We start from the raw sequence: 19,988 nt of genomic DNA, 5'->3' as shown, positions 1-19,988 counted from the left end.
CTTTCAAATCATTGTGCCAACCTATGTAAACAATTGCAGCAGTGGAGCTCACTGCCACTATCAATCATGGGACGAATCAGTCTCGTCAAAATGGTCACGCTGCCGAGGCTGCTTTACCCCATGCTTATGCTGCCTTTCCTACTGAACAAGAGAGATCTGAACTCCTTGAATATGGCAGTCAAAAAATTTGTGTGGAAAGGGGGGAAACCACGCATAGCTGCTACACACCTGCAGCAAACATACAACTCTGGGGGCTTTGGACTGCCAAATTTCAGAATGTATAACTGGGCGGCTCTGATCAGGGTGGTCCTTGACTGGCAACTGGATACTTCCCACTTCTGTGACAGTGAATTAGAAAAGGCTGTACTGAAACCTATAGACTTAGCTTACCTGCCGCATCTAAAGGCAGTTGACACACCCTCACTCATTAAATCCTCTATCCTTTATAAGGGGCCACTGACAGCCTGGCGTATGGCTCATAAATACTTGGGGTCCCGATCCCCCTCAGCCAAACTACTGCCCATAGTGGGCAATCTTGACTTCTCAGCGGGCATAGACACCCTACCCTTCCGTCAGTGGAGGGATAAGGGAATAAAGACAATTGGAGATCTATTGAACCCCCTGACACACTCGGTTAAGACCTTTGCGGACTTGAGAACGAGTTATGATCTCCCCAACACGCAATTCTATGCCTATCTTCAAATTCGTCATTATATTGACGATCTTAAACAAAAAGACCCACACTTCTGGAGCACTCCAGTCTTTGCTATTACACAAACTTTATATAAATTGGGGAATTTCTCGATATCCAGTATATATAAGACACTGATGCATAAATCGGTGACTACCTGTCAGAGCATCACCTTAGATAAATGGAAGGCAAGAGGAGTGAATGACATTGCCAACATAGACATCCAGAAAAGTCTGGAGCTAACTAAGAAGGCAACACTCAGCATGCCCCTACGGGAGTCGCAAGTCAGAATGTTACATTTCGACTACATTACTCCTAACAGGATCTCCAAATGGAACCCACACCTGCCAAACAGATGTGGCAAGTGTGGAGCCCCGGCTCCAGATGTCCCACACTATTTTTATTTCTGCCCTCTGGTGAGACAGTTTTGGGCCAGATTGCAATATTGGCTTAGACACTTATTAGATATCTCAATTGATCTACAATTAGATCAGATATGCTTGTTTAGATGGCGTGATGTTCCTCACAAATACCACGCACTGCTGACACTGACGACGCTACTCGCCAGACACTGCATACTATGCTTATGGACAGTGAAGAAATCACCAACTATGGGACAATTTAAATGCAAACTATATAAACATTTATTCACAGAGCAATTTGACGTCAGGTTGGACACAGACCATAGACTACGACCTTTTCTAATAAAATGGGGACCATTTTTGAAAAAACAAACCCCCACAATACAAAGGCAGATACTTGGCCCATTCTCCCACACGGAAACTCTCCTAGAGGCATCCCTAAGAGGAGAATGGACAGCATTATATGACAAAGATGCGGCTGCGATAGATGACAGACAGGGTGAGATCCTAATCTCACAAATAATATAAATCGGAAATTAAGACACAGGCTGGGGGGGGTGGGAGGAGAGAGAGAGACCCTCGGGGAGCAATACCCCTTTCCCCCCCCCCCCCAACTCTGGGGTTTCGTGCCAAACTCCACGGTACACTTGGAATCACCTGCTGGCGAGGTTATGTGTTAAAGTATTGTGTTAAGTTATAAATGTATAAAGGAAAATAAAACAAAATAAGAGAGTTGAAGGAGAAAGGAACGACAAAACTCTGATAACTATCAGCATCTAATCTCTATACAGAAATAAGCTACAAGAAAACTAAATGTAATATTGTCAAACCAAATATACCAACCTATGTGTGAGGCATTTGATATGTTATGTGTATACCTAAAGGCTAATTGTAACTGTACCTGACCTCCTTTTCTCTCTAATAAAAAGAATTTAAAAAAAAAAAAAAAAAAGTAAATCTAAGGGATCTGGGAGCGGGTGGAAGCTACACTACAGAAAAAAGGGAAAAAAAATAAAAAAATAATCATTTTTATTTGCAAACTGGGTACTGGCAGACAGCTGCCAGTACCCAAGATGGCTCCCAGTAAGGTAGAGGTGGAGGGTTTATTTTTTAAATATACCTTTTATTTTAGTACTGGTAGACTTTCTGCCAGTACTTAAGATGGCGGAGCCAATTGTGGGATGGGGGAGGGAAGAGAGCTGTTTGGGAGGGATCCTGGGGTGTGATGTGTCAGGTGGGAGGCTGATCTCTACGCTAAAGCTAAAATTAACCCTGCAAGCTCCCTACAAACTACCTAATTAACCCCTGCACTGCTGGGCATAATACATGTGTGGTGCGCAGCGGCATTTAGCAGCCTTATAATTACCAAAAAGCAACGCCAAAGCCATATATGTCTGCAATTTCTGAACAAAGGGGATCCCAGAGAAGCATTTACAATCATTTATGCCATACTTGCAAAAGTTGTTTGTAAATAATTTCAGTGAGAAACCTAAAATTGTGAAAAAAAATTACGTTTTTTTTTATTTGATCGCATTTAGCGGTGAAATGGTAGCATGAAATATACCAAGATGGGCCTAGATCAATACTTGAGGTTGTCTACTACACTACAGCTAAAATTAACCCTAGACGCTCCCTACATGCTTCCTAATTAACCCCTTCACTGTTGGGCATAATACACGTGTGATGCGCAGTGGCATTTAGCGGCCTTCTAATTACCAAAAAGCAACGCCAAAGTCATATATGTCTGCTATTTCTGAACAAAGGGGATCCCAGAGAAGCATTTACAACCATTTATGCCATAATTGCACAAGTTGTTTGTAAATAATTTCAGTGAGAAACCTAAACTTTGTGAAAATATTTGGGAAAAAAGTGAACAATTTTCTTTATTTGATCTCATTTGGTGGTGAAATGGTGGCATGAAATATACCAAAATGGGCCTACATCAATACTTTGGGATGTCTTCTAAAAAAAATATATTCATGTCAATGGATATTCAGGGATTCCTGAAAGATTTCAGTGTTCCAATGTAACTAGCGCTAATTTTGAAAAAAAGTGATTTGGAAATAGCAAAGTACTACCTGTATTTATGGCCCTATAACTTGCAAAAAAAAACCAAAGAACATGTAAACATTGGGTATTTCTAAACCCAGGACAAAATTTAGAAACTATTTAGCATGGGTGTTTTTTGGTGATTGTAGATGTGTAATAGATTGTGGGGGTCAAAGTTAGAAAAGGTGTGTTTTTTTCCCATTTTTTCCTCATATTTTATAATTTTTTTTAAAGCAAATGATAAGATATGATGAAAATAATGGTATCTTTAGAAAGTCCATTTAATGGCGAGAATAAGAAACGGTATATAATATGTGTGGGTACAGTAAATGAGTAAGAGGAAAATTACAGCTAAACACAAACACCGCAGAAATTTAAAAATAGCCCTGGTCCTTCAAGAAAAGAAATTGAAAAATGGCCTTGTAAGCTCAAGTGGCCAGTATTTATACATTAGGATTTACTCTGTGCATATTTAATATGATTTATTCCTGTGTAATTTACATACAAATATTATGATTTTGATAAAATACGATTTTTGATGCACCTCAACAATACAATTTGTTTCCTTCGTATTTATATGTGATTGGTTCACTTATTTGTTTTGTATGATTTATATATTACGATTTTCATTTTGCACGTTTGTAATGTATCCATCTCCTTCCCATATGAAAATGCAGTATACGCCCTCTGTTTTAATGGTAAAAGAGGCTTTATATAATTCCACCAGGGAAATAGGGCTGGCGAGCAATCTAATCTCGCCAGCTCAGAGGAGACCTTTACATAATCGGCCCCTTAGTTATCTACTGCTGATACTAATTAGATATGACTGTAAATGATCTGAAAAGTAGCACTCTCAGATTACGTTAGTAAAAAGACATTGAAGTAAATGTTTTCTTTATTTATGCATTATGTACTGAAATGCAATAGACCTGCATGTAAAATAAAAGGTTTTAAAATAATTTCCAACTGAGATTTTAATTAAAAAGATATGCATTGTTTTGCAGACTTGGGACATACCCCTTGAAAAGCGACTTAAATATTTTTTATTTTACTTACCGTATTTTCCTGAGAAAAATTAAAGACAGTCATAAACAAGGTCCTGATTATATCAGTGAATCACTGTATACCTGTACCATGTAGGAGTGTCAGGGTTCTGCCTTCCATGGAATACACTACAGCTTAACTGGTGAGGGGATTAAAAAAACTAGAATTAAAGAGACAGTCTACTTGATTTAAAAAGATAGATAATGCCTTTACTACCCATTCCCAGCTTTGCACAACCAACATTGTTAACATACTTTATAACCTTTAAAATCTCTACATTTCTGTTTCTAAGCCTCAATGGGCCACCTCTTTTCTCAGTGCATTTTATCAGCTTTTCACCACCAGACACTGCAAGTTCATGTGTGCCATATAGATAACATTGTGCTCACTCCCGTGGAGTTGGGCAGTAACCAGCACTAATTGACTAAAATGCGAGTTTGCAAAAAGCACTGAGATAAGGGGGCAGTCTGCAGAGGCTTAGATTCAAAATAATCACAGAGGTATAAAGTGTATTAATAAAACCGTGTTGGTTATGCAAAACAGGGGAATGGGTAATAAAGGGATTATTTATCTTTTAAAAAATATATTTTTAAGTAAACTGTACCTTTAAATGACAGTAAAAGCAGCCAAAATAAATAATGAATGTGCATTAAACATTTTACAGGGAATAACATTTTTTAGTTTAATGTCCATTAAATCCATTTGCAGGGGTTAGAGACATTGTGAAAATGAGTATTGGTTTAAAAATAGAATTCTCTATCAAAATACAGCATTTTATTCTTACACTAGAATGTTCCTTTAAATAATAATCTTGAGCTCTCATATTGGCGACTGGAAAGCTAATAACCATATTATGTTTGAATTATGCATGAAGAAATAATTATAGGAGCGCATAACATAAATCCACAAGGTGGCCTTCAAGATGGTAATAAAAATGTCAACTCTCAGCAGATTAAGATGAATGATCAACGGTTCACACATTTTATGCCACAAGTCAGACAGGTTGGAGAGCTATCTGGTCACGGTGACCATGGGTTTAAAAAAGAACCTTTCATACAGTGAGTGATTTATGGTGAAATGAAGATACTTTAAGCCTTAGCCAATAGAAATCCACTTACATAAGCAAGGACCATTTAAATGATGTATAGATTTCATGCTTGTTTGTTGTTTTTAAAAAAAAAAAAAAAAGGTTTTGTTGTACAGGATCTAAAAAAAAAAAAGTGCAAAAAGAAAATGCACTGTGCAAGCAATAGTGCAATTATAAAATGCTCTAACTTTATGTTTAACCCATGAAAATGGGTTAAACACATATTTAAAAGGACAATAAAATCAAAGATAAACTTTCATGATTCAGATAGGGCATGTAATTTTAAACAACTTTCCAACTTACTTATATCATCAAATTTCCTTTGTTCTTTTGGTATTCTTGGCTAAACCTAGGTAGGTTTAAATGCTGATTTCTAAGCCCTTGAAGGCCGGCCTCTTATCTCAGTTCATTTTATTAGCTTTTCATAGCTAGACAGTGCTAGTTCATGTGTGTCATCTAGAATTGTGCTTACTCTTGTGGAGTTATGCACAAGTCCGCACTATTTGGCTGAAATATAAAACTTTGTAAAAAACATTGAGATAAGGGGCAATCTGCAGAGGAGTAGATACAATGTAAAAACATGTATTTATATAACAGTGTTGGTTATGCAAAACTGGGGAACGGGTAATAAAGGGATTATCTATCTTTTTAAACAATAAATATTCAAGTAGACTGTCTCTTTAAGTAAACCCCAGAGCAGCAATGCACTCCTGGGACCTAACTAAACATACCTAGTGAGTCAATGGCAGGAGGCATACGTGTGCAGCCAGCAATCACCAGCAAGATTCAAGCAGTACATTGCTGCTCCTAAGCCTACCTAACTAGGTTTGCTTTTCAACAAAGGTTACCAAGAGAACCAAGTATATTTATTATTTATATATATATATATATATATATATATATATATATATATATATATATATATATATATATATATATAATAGAAGTAAAAGTCTCACAAAATTGCACAATCTGAATCATGAAAGTTTAATTGTGAGCTTCATATCCCTTTAAAGAAACCAATCATTGGTACAAGAATGAAATAGTATAGGAGCCATTAACAACCAGGCCACATCAAGAATGTATCTTTTTTTGTTCAGAATCTTGTAAAAACAGTGTACATTGCGTGGAGATACAAAAATAGATCCAAAGAGTGGACTGTCAAGAGAATTATCGAATATGATAGAACAGGGCTGGTCAGTTACCATCCTAAAGAGTCACTGATTACAGTAAAACAAATTGTACCAAGTGTCATTGTGAGACTGGAGATTCAGACCAATTGGTTGATAAAGAGCATTTATCTTCCATCAGAATAGCAAACCCATATTGAAGTGATACAGAATGAAACTAAAAATCGATAAAGTTCTTTTCAAGCTTCATCACTCATTCCGCATGCCAACCCACAGTGTTCAATATACTCCCATGACGTCTGGAATTTGGAGTCCTTAACGTTATTTGTAAACTTCAGCAAGAAATTGGTTGTTTTTTGTCTCAGGTAGCTCCACAGCAAATGGAGGTCATCGCATTCCAGCCACTGTTACTTGCTGCTGCTTACGGATTTTGTTCAAGAGCTCCATGTATTGCAGCATAGTATCTGCAGGTGCGTATAAGGCATCATGCTTGGCAGTAAAGACCGGTGGGACAGAAGGTGCGTGGTTTCCCATGAAGCTCTGCATGAACTCCACCATCAGATTCCAGCAGTCACCAGGCACAGCACACGGACAATAATCCACCTGAAATGAGGATATTAAAATGATATAAAATAGTTTGTTTCATTGTTATAATTAAAGAACACTAAAATCAGTGGCTTGTACTTAATAGAAATAATTATAAATAATTATTCATCTTTTTAAAAGGATTTTATTTTACTTGTTATTTTCTGTTTAATATCCCTTTAAAGGGATATAAAACAGTGCTCTTTTAGTAAAACATATATGTTAAATCAAAGTAAACATAAAAAGAAACAAAACATAAAAAGAAACGGCAAACAACGTACTTGTTTTCTTGCAAAATGAGTACTACTGTTCTGGGATGCATACAACGTACCTTTCTTACCTCAGTTCCTCTCCTCTCTCCTTAGCATGTAAGCCTACAAGCCCAGCTGTTCGTAGATCACATTAATAAGAGGTGATTTACAACAGTGCAACCCTTAGCATGGCCCTCTACGCATTTGTCTCCTATAAATGCTACCTTTGCATATCATAACTATGTTTATAGCACTGCGGGAATAACTGAAAATAATAATAATAATAATATTTAAACATGTTAAAAGCATGGAAACAATTGCCAAGTTAAAGCACTAAAACTTTAGACATATTTTTTCCCCCAATGTGTAATATAATTAAAAAATATTCTCAGTTTAATCTTTTCTTTGACTATATCATTATGCCTAGCATTTATATAATCAATAAATGCTAGGCTTAATGATGTATTCAAAGAAAAGATTAAACTGAGAATATTTTTTAATTACATTAAACATTGAAGAAAAAAAAAAAGTCTAAAGTTTTAGTATATATATATACATATATATATATATATATATATACATACACACACACACACTGTATATATCCTTTTCTAGGCACCACAAATAAATAAAATATCTCTAAAGTACCTTTAAGGAAAGAGAAACTAATATTTTTTTTCCACCACAATAATAGTTTTTTTTTAAATATAATTTGATGTGTTTTGAGCGTAATGGATAAAGAAAACAAACACCAGCAAATTAAATTGCCCCACTCAAGTGCAGAGGATACCCTGTTCCTTCTCTGTGAGCTGCTAGATTCTTTATTTTTCTGTTGACCAAATGTTTTAAAGCTACCCCCTTGGATTCCTAGGTTACCTCTCTCATAGGTAAGGTGTTAAATAAGTGGGCTAACAGAGGTCTATGTAGAATAACAGATACTTTAGTTAACAATTCTTTTATAACTTACATTATAGAAACCTTGATCCTACTGATAAACATACTTGGTTTCATTATTTCCAACTCAAATCCGGGGTTCATGAAATTGTACACTTACTTCCCCCCCAGCTGCTTGACAACTTGTGAATCTTTATGCCTATACAAACATAGACCAAATGAAGCTATTGCTAAATTGTATCTTCTCTTTAATCCTCCAAATAGTGAGGCGGGGATGCTCCTTTTCCCTTAAAGGGAGAGTTTACTGAGAAATGTCTCCCCTTTAATTTGTTTTTAATGATCCATTTTACCTGCTGGAGTGTACTAAATTGTTTACAAGTAGCTTGATTAACATTATTTTGGCATTTGAAATAGCTGATTTAGCCTGTGGTATCCCCACCTATACTGAAAGTTTCTGGTCTTAAATCCAGGCTATTAACAGGCAATGTAAACACAGCCAGCAGAAGAAATTACACTACCAGTGGGTGTAGAATAGATAACTAATAACATGATAATTTCCCATTGTTCTCTCTAAGTATTGGGCTTTGGTTTACAAACAGATGTAAGATAAGGAAGCATGTGTGTGTACACAAAATGATAACACAATGAGATTTAATCTTACCTGCAAGCTCAACCCATTGTAATAGGCTGAGGTTTCAAAGCACAAAACCAACTATTTCATATAGACAAATAAAACTGAAAATGCAATTTTACAGTATACTGTCTCTTTAAAATTCACCTATACATGATATTTGCATCCCTCAAGATTATATACCAGTAAGGGTGTTCTTTCTGGGGTGTGGAGAAAAAGAAACATGTGGGGGCACTGTAAAAAAAATAGCACACATCGAGGAGCCAACCTCCAGATTGCTAAGCTCCATATTTTAGAAATCATTACAGCTGACTCCCAATCATGCCTTGTTACAGACCCATCCCCAGTCTTTCACTTAACAATAATAAATTAACAGAAACAATATGTACAGCAGTTGGCCCGTTACTGGAAGAGGGATAGCCCAAGCTTTTGCCTCATAATTCTGAAAATGTAATATTTTTACCAAATGACTTGTATTTCAGCTGAACTTTTAGATCAAAAAGACCAATTTTTTTTCGATACTTGGGCAGCCCTTGATAATGTATATTGAGGTCTCCTGTAGAAGAGATCAGTCAAGATTGTCACACTTGGTAGACCCTACAAGCTAATTACACAAGGTAACAATATGGAATTGCAGGAATATTGATCTAATTCTTGGCTCATTAAGTACCTCTACAGAGATGCCTCGACCACTCTGCCCCATAGTGACTGTTCCAATCTTCACAAGGAAGTCACAATACTGGTAGCGTGTGCCTCGCGTCTCCATCTTGTTGGCCTTGGAGTTCTGGAAGAACCCCTTAAGCTTCACCATAAGGACATCAAGGTTTAGGTCAGCGACCAAGCAAGGACCATTTTCAAACAATGCAAAGGTGCTGAGAGGGTACTCTGAATTGTGCATGACATAAAGAAGTTTCCCAGTTTGACCTGAAAGATAAAGAAATAAAAATACATTATTGTTATTTGATTATAAAGAGAATGAAAACCAATTATTCAAATTCAGGTTGAAAACCTTTGTCCAAACTACTTGGGACCGGTAAAAAGGTTTGGATTTCGGAATAGTTTGGATTTTTTAATATTTGCATGTTTAAAATGGTACAGATTGGAGAGGGGATGGAATCAAGTGTAGGCAATATTTATATGTCACAATACAGCTTATACATGCAACCTAAAGGTAGTTTTATATCATTTTTTATGTACATAGCACAGTACTGTAATCAGAAAGGTAATATTTGTTAAATACATTAATAGGGGGCGCCCTTATTATATAAAGCAATGGTTAGTATACAATTGTATCAAATAGATCAATAGAGAGATTAAGAGTGAGTGACAAGTGTATCACAAGACACAATATATGTGCACTAAACTGCAAAATGATAATCATGAGAACCATAAAAACATACAGAAAGTCCTTATAAAGCTATTTGGGACAATTTTTTGTGTAAATGATGGTGTCAATACGAGTAGGTGGTTGGTATGTTCAGGCAGCTATCTGTAGAGGATCAAGGCCACAATCCAGGATCAGTGATCTGCAGTAAATACAAGAGGACAGAAGCGCCACATGGCCCAATATAGTTGGAAATAATCAGACTTTTATGTGTAATTACACTCACATGTAGTAGGACACCCTTATTGGTGTGGAAGGAGCGGTCTGGGATCAAAAGCAGTCAGCCAGAAGACTGACCTCCGGTGGATGTACTGAGATCTGTAAATACCATGAGAGTGCCTATATGGCCTAGTACTGTTGATTAAACAAATTTGTGGTATAATATGAAATGCACTCACATTTAGAAGAGCACCTCCCTTGGTGCGATAGAGACAGGCTGGGATCAATATGGTCACCCAGTAGACTGATTCTTAGGCAATCAGGAGCTCCCAGCGATTCAGTAACCAGTTGAGATATAGGTGATATTAAAAAGTGAAAAAAGTCCGGCAGCGTTGCTAATAATTTGAATTTTTTAAAATAAAGTACGTTTTGTAACGTACCACTTGCTGCCGGACTTTAATTTTTTTAATATCACCTATATCTCAACTGGTTACAGAATCTCTGTGAGCTCCTGATTGCCTAAGAATCAGTCTACTGGGTGACCATATTGATCCCAGCCTGTCTCTATCGCACCAAGGGAGGTGCTCTTCTAAATGTGAGTGCATTTCATATTATACCACAAATTTGTTTCATCAACAGTACTAGGCCATATAGGCACTCTCGTGGTATTTACAGATCTCAGTACATCCACCGGAGGTCAGATTTCTGGGTGACTGCTTTTGATCCCAGACCGCTCCTTCCACACCAATAGGGGTGTCCTACTACATGTGAGTGTAATTATTACACAGAAAAGTCTGACTATTTCCAACTATATCGGGCCATGTGGCGCTTCTGTCCTCTTGTATTTACTGCAGGTAATATTTGTTGTTTTAAATAAATATAGACTATTATTTGCAGTTTAGAACACAAAAAACAAACCAAAGACACAAGCAGAGAAAGACACAGGCAGAGAAGACTGTGACTAAAAGGCAGGGACAAATAGTAGTTTTGATAATTTTATTTTATATTTAAAAAAAAAAAAAAAAAAGGATTTTAATGCAGCTCTGAAATTCAAATACCCTGTGCTCCGGACTTCAAAAGTACTTTTATGTACGCTAACGGTTTAAACTGTTCTCCAAACGGCGCTATAGCTATATGGGACTCACACATTTTTTTTGCGGCTAGAGCACGGATTGGGGAACAGTTGAAACTGCGCTACATTAAAAAGTAAGTTATAGGGTTTCTTCATTACAACTGATTAATTAAATTCCATCTAAAATATTACTAACATTCCAGATCTGTTTATACAAAGGGAAAGTTTGCCATCACTTTAACAAACAATGCAATTTCCTGGGGGGAAAAAAAGTTGAAATTGTAAAGAAGAGGTCTAAATTAAAAGGGTTCCTTATATTTCTATTGTAAAATGAGGCTTGCAGCCTTGGCAAGCGGGCTGAACAGGAGTGTTTCTAAAGCATGTATAATGTTTTATCGCAATTGTAATTAGAATTCACTAAGCATGCTACTTCTGCTTCTTGTTGTTTTGTCTGCTGACATTTTTGCAGAACTTGAAGAAATGCAATGGAAATTATTAACAAAAAAAAGCTCCTTGAACTTTATATCAGCATTTAAAATAGTTGATTTTGCCTTTTGTATCCCTACCTATACGTATTGGATATAGAAAAGCTGTGTAGACATAGCAATCAGAAGAAATTGTACTCCCAGTTGGGGGTTAGAAGAGATAAGTAATAAAATGTTAATTTTTCAATTGTATTGGGCTGTAGTATACAGACAGAGATAATATAAGAAAGCATGTGTCTGTACAGAAAGTGATAAAATAAGGAGATCTGATTTCCCTGCAAACTCAAACCCATTTCAATGGGTTGTGGTTCCAAAGAACAATGCCTGCTATTTCATATACAAAACCAAACCTAAATAAGCAATTTCACATATTTTTTACTCTGCAGCTGGTATAACAAGTCATTGGAAAGTCAATAAAGGAAAAACAAGTTTATAGTACACTGTCCCTTTAATTGAAAATTAGCTAATATTAAATTGATTTAATGATAACTTGGGCCACAAACAGTGAAATCATTTATTTTCCCTGTAGGATTCTGTATTCCAGAGAGCTTAATTACTTTTTTTTATGGGAAGTCAGCTTGCAACCCACTAGAATATTCAGGTTCTGATCCTTTTTGAGAATACTGTATATTCTTGCTATGCTAATGAATTTTAGATAACCAGATCCTGAGTCATTTTGATGTTGAACAGGTACTTTTGACATTTTTATACGTTGGTTAATCAGTCAGTGCATGACTTAAAGAATATAGTTGTTTACTTTCAGCCAACCATAAGAAGAAAATTAAAGTGATGGTAAATCCAAGCGTACGGCACATCACTCTACTTAAATGAGGTGACATTTGCAAGTTATTTGATCTGCACTTACAAACACAAGTAATCAGGAAACGTTGTTTGCATACAAATTTATAATGCATACACGTTCAACTGGGGCTTGTGAAATAACAAATAGAATACTGTCACTTTACAAGAATACTCCCTACTGCCACTATAACTTATCTTCTTTTACTAACATTAAACCTTGGGCCCCCTAAAAGATTTTTTAAAAAATTATTTTACATAAGCTATCAATTATGAAAAAGAGACATAAAAATGCAAAAAAAAGAAATGCTTTAATCTGTTAGAACATTGTATTATTGCACTGATGCTTGCATATAACACATTGCAGCATTTCCTGTTTGCTAATGAGTCATTGTTTGCATTCTTAAAGGGACATAAAACACTAAATAAATGCTATATAGAATGATGCATTAAAAGAAAAGATTAGTCTGATAATAACATGTAGATGTATTTTTTAAAGTTTCCTTAGCTGTTTAAATATTGAAATAAGTGTAAAGTGTCTATAAAACAATGGGAGCTGCCATGTTGTAACTTAGGTTACCTTCTCTGCTGTGGCCAATTAGGGACAGTTATAAATAGGTCACTAGAGTGTGCAGCCAATGGCTGTGTGGAATATAACAGTGTTCTGCACTTCCATGTCTAACAGGAACTGAAAAGCTCACAATTTCAGAATTAAAGAGTTATATATAATGTATCATTTTATATTACCATCTCAAAGTATTTAATGTCCCTTTAAAGAGACATGAAACATTTTTCTTTCATGATTCAGATAGAGAATAACATTTTAAACAACTTTACTATGTATTCCTATTATCTAATTTGCTTCATTCTGTTGGTATACTTTTTTAAAGTATCAGCAATGCACATGTGTGAGCCAATAACATGAGCTATATATGTGCAGCCACCAAGAAGCATCTACTGAGCCTAGCTAGCTAGCCTTTTCAACAATGGATACCAAGAGAAAAAAATAAATTAGATAATAAAAGTACATTTGTATGTTGTTTAAAATCCAAACCATGAAAGAAAAAATGTGGGTTTCATATTCTTTTAAATTACTTTTATATTATGCTGATGTTTAACCCCTTAATGAGCAATGATGGAATTATTCCGTCATGGAACCATTGAGCAAACTGATGCTGTGTCCTTATGGGATTAAAAAGCATTTATTAAGTATCTAGAACAGTTTCTTCTGAGAGTAAAAGTATTTGGAATGTTTACCATATAAAAGTGGTATTTCTAGTCTAAAAACACTTCCCAGTATATTATAATTGTAGGCCAATAGATTTAATATAGGCTTATGATGAAAAAGTACTGTACCTATGTCCATTGTATGTAAAGGAACATATGTACCTTTATATACTGAAAAAGGGCTTTACTAAGTTAGTCAATGAACTAGATTACATTACAAATAATTTTGTGGGAAAAAAAATAAATATATAATAATAATAATAATAATATATATATATATATATATATATATATATATATATATATATATATATATATATATATATATATATATATATATATATATATATATATATATATATATCTCACTCTGTCTAATTGAAGGTAAAAATCTAACATTTAGGAGTCTTTCAAACTGCCTTAAAAAGGGAACTACGATGTTCAGGAAGCATTTCCCCCCAAGGTTAACCAACAAAGTTATGACCTCTACGTGTTTTTTAATTCACAATTTGGTTTTGCTCTCATCTATATTAAGGCACAAGAGCTACAAAGTATTAAAAACACTTACAAAAATGCAAAAAGAAAATGCTCTAATTTATTGTTGCACTATTGCTTTATATAAATATAACATATTGATAGCTTCAGAGCAGAGAAGCACTACTGGGAGCTAGCTGGTGATTACTGGCTACACACATATGACTCCTGTCATTGGTTCACTATAGGGATGCACCAAAATTTCGGCCGCAGAAAGTTTCGGCCAAAAATTGTATTTTTGGTTATTTCGGTTTTCGGGGTTTTTGCCTTTTATTTTCGGTAAAATTATTGTGTAGCATATTTCAAATTTGATGCCAGCTTAGAGCTGCTGTTTGAGTTCATTACTTGACTTACTGTTTTGCATATAATAATAGTTTACAGGAACTATACTTTAGTTTGGGCCGCCGAAAATGTGCAATTACAATTTTGGCCCAAAGAGGACCAAAATGGCTAAAAATGTACAGTTTTCCCCTGTTCTGTTGAGTTACTTGTCTATCCTTAGCATAAGGTGAGCAGCACAGCACTGGCATGGTACACAGAGCACACACATAAGTACCATAACATGATGATATTTGAAACCAGCAGTGCCTTTTTTTTTTAGAAGGAAACCAAAGTTCTGAATACAGTTTTCAAAGGAGGATAAGTAACATGTTTATAAACACTTGATATTATCAGACACAGCCCTAAGCACACACAGTGAATATGTATAAGCCTTATATACAGTGCTAATACATCAGCCTCTTGTGTGTAGACATTCTATTCGCCTGAGGCAAATATGCGTGCACACTATATATGCATAAGCCCCAAGCTCGCACACAGCTGGCACAAATTAGCACCCGGTGGTCCTGGTGATAGGTGACAGGCAGACTCCATTTGGGGCTCCGGACATATAATCTGACGAGTCAGCATGAGACCCAAACCAGGAACTAGGGGGAGATACGATGAGAGACGATCAGGTGCAGCCACGCCTATCACACGGAAAACTACACCCAAAAACAAAACACACGTCCACCTCGTATTTTTGTCTGGCTATAACCACGCTCTCTCTTGTAGAGCTCCACCAGTTTCACTGCAGATCACGCCCTACGGCACAAGTGACCACGCCCATTTGTTGGAGCTTTCCCGCCTACAAGCTCTCTCAGCTACACACACTGTAGTTAAAAAAAAGAAAAAAATAATTTCGGTTTTGTTTCGGTTTTTAGCCAGGGGCATCCTGAATTTTCGCTATCGGTTTCGGTCCAGAATTTTCAGTTCGGTGCATATCTAGTTCACTAGATGTGAACAACTAAGCCCCAGTAGTGCTTTTCAACAAAGGATATAATGAAAACAAGTAAATTTGATAGTTTGAAATGAACACACAAATAAAAAGACATAAAGAAAGAAATGGTGACATTACATTGAAATATCCATACTCACACATAGGGCTAGATTTATCAAAGCCCTTCTCCTATAATTACGGTCAAAATAACGCATACACACTGATCCTCATATTCATTAAAGTACTATGCCCCTTTAATTGCGCAAATCTGAAAGAAACTTCGCACTCAGCTTGCATTCGCCTCCCGAGTGCAACAATATACATTAGTAATAGGCGTAATTTAACAGCCCGACCTACAAATACGCCCAGTTTCTTATTTATCATTGCTTTGCGCTGATAGGGAACTGAAATTTTGGCTTCAATTGCGTGTTGTATATTTTGCCATACAGACTGAGGCGAACAACATTATAATACATGCATTTACATCTTGTGAGGCAGTACTTTCTTCTTTTAACTAATTTTTCAAAGGCTCAGCGCCAAGAAGAGACTGTTATCGAGAGAAAGTTGCGCTTCCACAGGCGCATATGGGTACTAACAGTTTTATATATATATATTGATATAATTATTTTTGCTATCTTAAATTATCAACATATGGCTAAAACAGCACAGAAACATTATACAGTATAATATAAATATAAGCTAGTTACCTAAAAAACGCTTTTTTAATAATCAAAACATGGCGGTGTAAATATTTATAGGGATGTACTGTGATAAATAGGGAGTAAATAGGGAGTAAATGCTTTTTCCGACAGGCGAAATTTATCATTATTATGCCCCAGCTCGCCTGCGCAAAGTTACGTCTATTTTTTTTATAAATTCGGGCATATCTGTGCGCTTCTCCGGAGGCGAGCTGGGACACAGTTACAGGGGAAGCACATACAGAGTTCGCCTAGCCTTTGATTAATCTAGCCTATAGAACAACCAATGCAGAAAGAAAGAGCGAGAATGCTGAAAATCATTACTCAATAATATATTTCAAATTAACTTAAAAGGATAGGAAAGTCAAAATTAAACTTGCAAGAATTAGATAGAGCATGTGATTTTAAGATACTTTTAAAATCACTTCTATTTTCAAATATGCTTTGTTCTCTTGGTATCCATTGTTGAAAATACACACATATCATACACTAGCGGGAGCTAGCTGGTGATTGGTGCCTGCATACATTTGTCTCTTGTGATTGGCTAACTAGATTTGTTCAGGCAGCTGCTAGTAGCGCAAAGCTGTTCCTTAGCAAAGGATACAAAGAAAATGATAAAATACAAAAGTAAATTTGAATGTTGGTAAAAAAAACTGTATATCCTATCTGAATTATGTAATACAAATTTGGGGTTTCCTGTCCCTTTAAAGGGACATTAAACCCAAAAAAATTCTTTCATTATTCAGATAGAGAATACAATTTTTAAAAAGTTACTGATTTACTTCTATTATCAAAAATGTTTCATTCTCATGTTATTCTTTGTTAAAGAGATACCTAGGTAGGTAGTGTGCACATGCCTGAAGCACTACAGGACAGGAAATAGTGCTGCCATCTAGTGTTACTGCTAATGTATAACATTGTTGCAAAACTGCTGCTATATAGCGCTGCAGACACGTGCACACTCTTGAGCTTACATTTCTGCTTTTCAAATAAGTATAACAAGAAAATGAAGAAAATTTGATAATAGAAGTAAATTAGAAAGTTGTTTAAAATGTTATGTTCTATCTAAATCATGAAAGAAACAAAATTGGGTTTTACGTCCCTTTAAGTATTAGACCTCACATAGCTCCACATACCGGATGCTATAGTGAAAATAAATCCAATTTACTTTGTTTTCTTGGTATCCTTTGCTAAAAACCATGGGAGCATACTAAGATAGGCTTGGAACAATACTATACGTAAAGTTCTCAAGTCACGTACATGCTCCTGAGGCTGCCTAGGTATGCGCCCATAGAGAGGAGTTAAGTTTTGACAAGTTATACCAAGCAAACAAAAGTTTTTAATTTGAAAACAGAACTAAAAAAGAAACTTTGAACAGAGTAAAATAGATAATAGAAATAAAGTGAAAAGTTGTTTAAAAATTGTGTAAATCATGAAAGAAAAAAAAAATGGGTTTCATGTCCCTTTAAGTCCAAGAATGTTGCAAAAATAAATAATAATAAAAATTATAACAAAATTAACATAAAATATGTAATATTTAGCTCACTGGAACCGTTAATATTTGCCTTTCTTCTTCTATGCATAAAAAGAATGAAAAAATGTAGCTACAGCCATTGTGGATGGTTAGTTAATAAAAGAGTATTTTCTAATACCTGGAGTTCCCACACTGGATCCAGCTGTGTGATACGTTTCACAGTCCACATAAAATGTCCCTTGCTTCTCTGCTCCAAGTTGTTCCAGCTTTCGGGTCATAATCTCCACTGTTTGTTGTACACTTTTTCCTTCTGCTAGAGGAACCTGACACACACTATAGAGACAAGATGTTACTCAGGTTTATAAAATATTTAGACTTGGCTGATATGTTATTCTATAGCACAACAACAGACGTGTCTTGTAATGACAAAGTGTTTACTGTCTCTATAAGGCCTTTCAATACTGCATGTATATTGATATAATGAAATAAGTTGCAAGACAGAAATACAATTCTAAGGAGAGAACATCGGTCTGTCCGACATGATCTGCTCAGAGCGGAAACAGGGGCATCAAGCACGGAAACCGGGGCATCAAGCTCCATTCAGAGCTTGATAATTCGGCCCCTATTTGTGAACACAAGCATGCAGTTCCTTTAGAGTATATGATCAAAAAACTGTGCAGGTTTGAATTCAGTTTAATTTAAATGGACTTTATTTAAAGAAATCCTACATAAAATGTTTAATTAAAGGGACACTGTACCCAAAAATTTTCTTTTGTAATTCATAAAGAGCATGCAATTTTAAGCAACTGTCTAATTTACTCCTATTATCAATTTTTCTTCGTTCTCTTGCTATCATTATTTGAAAAAGAAGGCATCTAAGCTTTTTTTTGGTTTTAGTACTCTGGACAGCACTTTTTTATTGGTGGATGAATTTATCCACCAATCAGCAAGGACAACCCAGGTTGTTCACAAAAATGGGCCGGCATCTAAACTTACATTCTTGCATTTCAAATAAAGATACCAAGAGAATGAAGAAAATTTGATAATAGGAGTAAATTAGAAAGTTGCTTAAAATTTCATGCTCAATCTGAATCACGAAAGAAAATTTTTGGTTACAGTGTCCCTTTAAGGAAATATAGCAATTAATTACTTTTCTTTCTTTTTCCTACAAATTTTTCCCCCACAAATTTAGCTGTTTCTACTCCCCAAGAGAGTCTGGAGACCTCCCACCATACGTAAGTATGGGGAAAATCCTGCCCTGCAACATCCTACACATTTTTAGCTCACATTAGTGCCCAAGCTCACAACCCATCTGTCCCTAAATGACCACAGGAAAGAAAAACAGGAATCTGAATTCCATTAGGCTTTGCAATGGGTGTACCCCTAAACTGTTATTGATTTGCAAAACTTTGGAAATTCTGTTTACAAAATGAGCCCCTAGGCATGGACAAAATTTCGGCATTCGTTACAGAAACAAATCCAAAATGTGTCTGCAGGCTGCAGCATTCAGTTGTTTATGGCATTGGATTTTATAATGCAAAAGTGCAACACACAGAAATCTGTATTTGCACAGATTATATATATATATATATATATATATATATATATATATATATATATATATATATATATATATATATATATATATATATATATATTTATTAAAACCCAAATGGCCACAGTAATACAGATGACAATATAACACTCTAAATGCTTTTTAAGGAGATGTGACACCATGGACATGCAGAACAATACAGTTACAGCTTTAAATGCTTTCGAAAATTATTTGTTAGGTATGCAGCTATTGCGCTATATAGTGATTAATTTCTCATAGTATATAAACATGGCATTAATGTCCCTTTAATAATGAACACATCGCTTTCTACTTGTCCTGCACAAACTCAGATCACACTGCACAGTATACCAGGCTTTTAATACCTTAGAAATAATACAATAATCCTTCCACTGTTCAACAACACAACATCACATATAACTAATTTATTTATTGATTGATTTAATCATCTTACCAAGTTACCCCCATTACGACATCCACGATTGGCGCAAACCTATGACGTCCCGGCACTGGAGTTCAACATAATTATTTGCGTTCCAACTTTAACTGCTAAGCGAGGCTTGGAACGCACTGACGTTGGCGCATGTCTACTGTGTAGAAAG

At 35.6% G+C, this 19,988-nt stretch overlaps 1 protein-coding gene across 1 annotated transcript; it reads right to left on the bottom strand.

Moving 5' to 3' along the window:
• Positions 1-6,196: 6,196 nt before the first annotated feature.
• MED20 (mediator complex subunit 20) lies at positions 6,197-19,973 on the bottom strand. Its single transcript, XM_053706735.1, has 4 exons — positions 19,841-19,973; positions 17,992-18,146; positions 9,395-9,648; positions 6,197-6,966 (listed from the first exon to the last, which is right to left on the bottom strand). The coding sequence occupies exons 1-4, from the start codon at positions 19,852-19,854 to the stop codon at positions 6,751-6,753; spliced, it is 639 nt and encodes a 212-aa protein (XP_053562710.1). The 5' UTR covers positions 19,855-19,973; the 3' UTR covers positions 6,197-6,750.
• Between the last annotated feature and the right edge of the window lie 15 nt (positions 19,974-19,988).

The sequence above is a fragment of the Bombina bombina genome, chromosome 3, assembly GCF_027579735.1.
Source record: "Bombina bombina isolate aBomBom1 chromosome 3, aBomBom1.pri, whole genome shotgun sequence".
Classification (NCBI taxonomy): Eukaryota; Metazoa; Chordata; class Amphibia; order Anura; family Bombinatoridae; genus Bombina; species Bombina bombina.
Note: the sequence above shows the minus strand (reverse complement) of the source record. Positions and strands in the feature narration are given on the sequence as shown.

Coding starts and splice junctions, on each gene's coding strand:
- MED20 (XM_053706735.1), bottom strand. Junction 9,649..17,991: donor ATCCAGTGTGGGAACTCCAG/GTATTAGAAAAT, acceptor TTTATCTTTCAG/GTCAAACTGGGAAACTTCTT. Junction 6,967..9,394: donor GTCGAGGCATCTCTGTAGAG/GTACTTAATGAG, acceptor TCCTCATTTCAG/GTGGATTATTGTCCGTGTGC.